Source organism: Schistocerca gregaria, chromosome X (genome assembly GCF_023897955.1).
Source record: "Schistocerca gregaria isolate iqSchGreg1 chromosome X, iqSchGreg1.2, whole genome shotgun sequence".
Classification (NCBI taxonomy): Eukaryota; Metazoa; Arthropoda; class Insecta; order Orthoptera; family Acrididae; genus Schistocerca; species Schistocerca gregaria.
The window spans coordinates 397,368,747-397,370,003 of record NC_064931.1 but is presented as its reverse complement, the minus strand read 5'-3'; the positions used below and the strand labels follow the sequence as shown (position 1 = coordinate 397,370,003).

Below are 1,257 nucleotides of genomic sequence, written 5' to 3'. Positions count from 1 at the left end.
ATCACTTTTGTATCCCTCCTGGAAGGCAGTCTGTGGTTGTGTTCCTGTGAACTGAAAGATTGGATGAATGAAGGAAGTGAGTAAGAGCAGGAAAAGGTGAAAATATCTCGATACTGCTCTTAAAAATTGTTTTACTATATCACAATATTAACAGAATACATAACTTTGAACAGAGGTGCAAAGCCTTAGACCCATCGTAAGTAGTACATAGTCTCAATAGCAAGCGAAGTCTCCTGGCTGTCTGCTCTTGACCAAGATGGGCAGAATCTGTCAAGGAGCTCGTAGACCGCCGCAGCCCCGGTAGAGGGCTCTGTCGTTGGTGTCTGTTGTTGCACCAACTTAAGAACTTTCACATACGCCGTCGCATCGTAGCTATCGATACCACATCCCTCCTCCTGAAGTGATGCACCGCCATTGAGTAGGGCGTCCGACGACAGGTGGAGGCGCCCAGGGGGGCGCAGCTGAGGGGGCGAACAGCGGAACTGCCGGGGCGTGCTGTCCACTAGCGACCCCGATTTGCTCGTCGAAAACTTGCCCAGGCCGCGCACCGCTATTGGGTATGCTCGGATGAGCAAGCGGAGCAACGACCTCCGTGGGCGACGGCGGCGGCGGCGTGACGGCAGCCTCAGCGTCTATCGGTACTGGGAAAACGGAGGAACACGGCGATTGTGGCGGCGGCGGCAGCGGCGTTGGGTGGGGCCGTAGTGGCGGCGAGAGGTGCCTGTCCCATGAAGGAAACCAGGCTGGCAGCGGCGACTTTGACGACGGCAGACGGGGCGCCTGTGGTGGGGTTCCGAGCGGCGGAGGGGCCGTCGGTGGAGTCGTGGGCTGAGGCATCGGAATCCGTTAAGCCTCCAATTCAGCCGGAAAACAACCAACGGCAGAAAACCGAGGACCGCACAAACGGAACTGGTTCCGGTGTCGCTTGTCAGTGCCAGAGGGACCAGAAATGACAAATAAGGCGCGGCCAAGCTGGCGAAGAATGAGTCCCTACTCCCAGCGCTGCCTGCCAGAGAAAACGCAATAGAACACTAAATCATGTGGCGCCAAGCCAGAACGAAGCGAAGCAGCCATGGAGCCGGCCGGCTGTTGCAATAGGTGCAGGAGCGACCGATGGGCGCGGCCATGAAGCAATTCCACTGGGGAACGGCTGGCGAGCTGCTGCGAGCAGTATGAAGCAAGGAAAGTCCAGAGCGCGTGCTTTCGAGAGTGCGTGGCGCGCAAATTGCTCATCTGCGACACAAACATACGCACATG

General features: G+C 57.2%; 1 protein-coding gene across 1 annotated transcript; it reads right to left on the bottom strand.

Moving 5' to 3' along the window:
- Positions 1 to 372: 372 nt before the first annotated feature.
- On the bottom strand, positions 373 to 837 carry LOC126298091 (uncharacterized). The gene has a single exon (XM_049989407.1). The coding sequence runs from the start codon at positions 835 to 837 to the stop codon at positions 373 to 375; it is 465 nt and encodes a 154-aa protein (XP_049845364.1).
- Positions 838 to 1,257: the final 420 nt, after the last annotated feature.